Source organism: Populus euphratica, unplaced genomic scaffold (genome assembly GCF_000495115.2).
Source record: "Populus euphratica unplaced genomic scaffold, PopEup_1.0 scaffold52.1, whole genome shotgun sequence".
NCBI lineage: Eukaryota > Viridiplantae > Streptophyta > Magnoliopsida > Malpighiales > Salicaceae > Populus > Populus euphratica.
The window spans coordinates 11,861-13,023 of record NW_011499933.1 but is presented as its reverse complement, the minus strand read 5'-3'; the positions used below and the strand labels follow the sequence as shown (position 1 = coordinate 13,023).

General features: G+C 40.8%; 1 protein-coding gene across 1 annotated transcript in view; it reads left to right on the top strand.

Annotated features, from left to right (window-relative positions):
- Positions 1–1,163, top strand: part of LOC105136289 (putative receptor-like protein kinase At3g47110) — a gene marked incomplete at its 3' end in the record, with an annotated part of 7,593 nt that continues 6,430 nt past the window's right edge. The window contains exon 1 of the mRNA XM_011041579.1: positions 1–941. Coding sequence (XP_011039881.1) covers positions 57–941 — 885 coding nt within the window. The remainder of the gene's footprint in view (positions 942–1,163) is intronic.

Sequence of the window (1,163 nt, the reverse complement as noted above, 5' to 3'; positions counted from 1 at the left end):
CATATTTTTAATACTTGAGCTCTAAGATCCATCACATAAAAATAAAGCAAACAAGCATGAGTTTGTGGTTACTTTTCTTGCAAGTGACTGTTTTCTGTTTTTCCGTCACCTTACAAGGAGGAAATGAGACAGACAAACTCTCTTTGATAGCTTTCAGGGCTCAAATTGTCGGAGATCCCTTCGGAGCAATGAACTCGTGGAATGAATCAGTACACTTCTGCGAGTGGTCAGGTGTTACATGTGGACGTCGGCATCAGAGAGTTGTAGAGCTTGACCTTCATTCTTATCGACTGGTGGGCAGCCTATCTCCCTCCATTGGCAACTTGAGTTTTCTCAGGGTGCTAAACCTGGAAAACAACAGCTTCGGCCACAATATCCCTCAAGAACTGGGTCAATTGTTTCGGCTACAGATGTTGAGACTAGGGAGCAACTCTTTTGGTGGTGAAATCCCAGTCAACATTTCACGTTGCTCGAATCTCCTGAATCTTGATTTGGAGCGTAACAATCTTACTGGTAAGCTTCCTGCACTACTTGGATCATTATCAAAATTGCAAGTACTCATTTTTAGAAGGAACAATCTGGTCGGTGAAACACCACCTTCATTCGGAAACCTTTCATCTATCAACGAAATTCGTGGAGCATTCAACAATTTGCAAGGAAGTATTCCAAATACTATAGGGCAATTGAAAAGGCTAAAAATCTTTTCATTTGGTGTAAATAATTTGAGTGGTACAATTCCTCCTTCCATATTCAATCTCTCTTCTCTTACTAATTTCGGTGTGCCAATCAATCAACTTCATGGGAGTCTGCCCCCTCATTTGGGCATAACTCTTCCAAATCTTGAAGTCCTTCTACTTCACACCAACCTTTTCAGTGGTGTAATCCCAGTGACACTATCTAATGCCTCAAGTCTCTCTAATATTGAAATTTCATCCAACTTCTTCATGTTGGGAAAACTCGGAACAACCGGACACCAATTTACCCGGATCAATTCAGCGGAATACAATTACAATTCACAAGTCCCAATTCTTTCCCTCTTTGTGCAGTAAAACAGAATCAAACAATGATGAAAAATAATGCAAATAATCACAAAATCAACACCAAGATTTTTAACGTGGAAAACCCGATGCGGGAAAAACCCCGGGACCGTAGTCCCCCAAAAA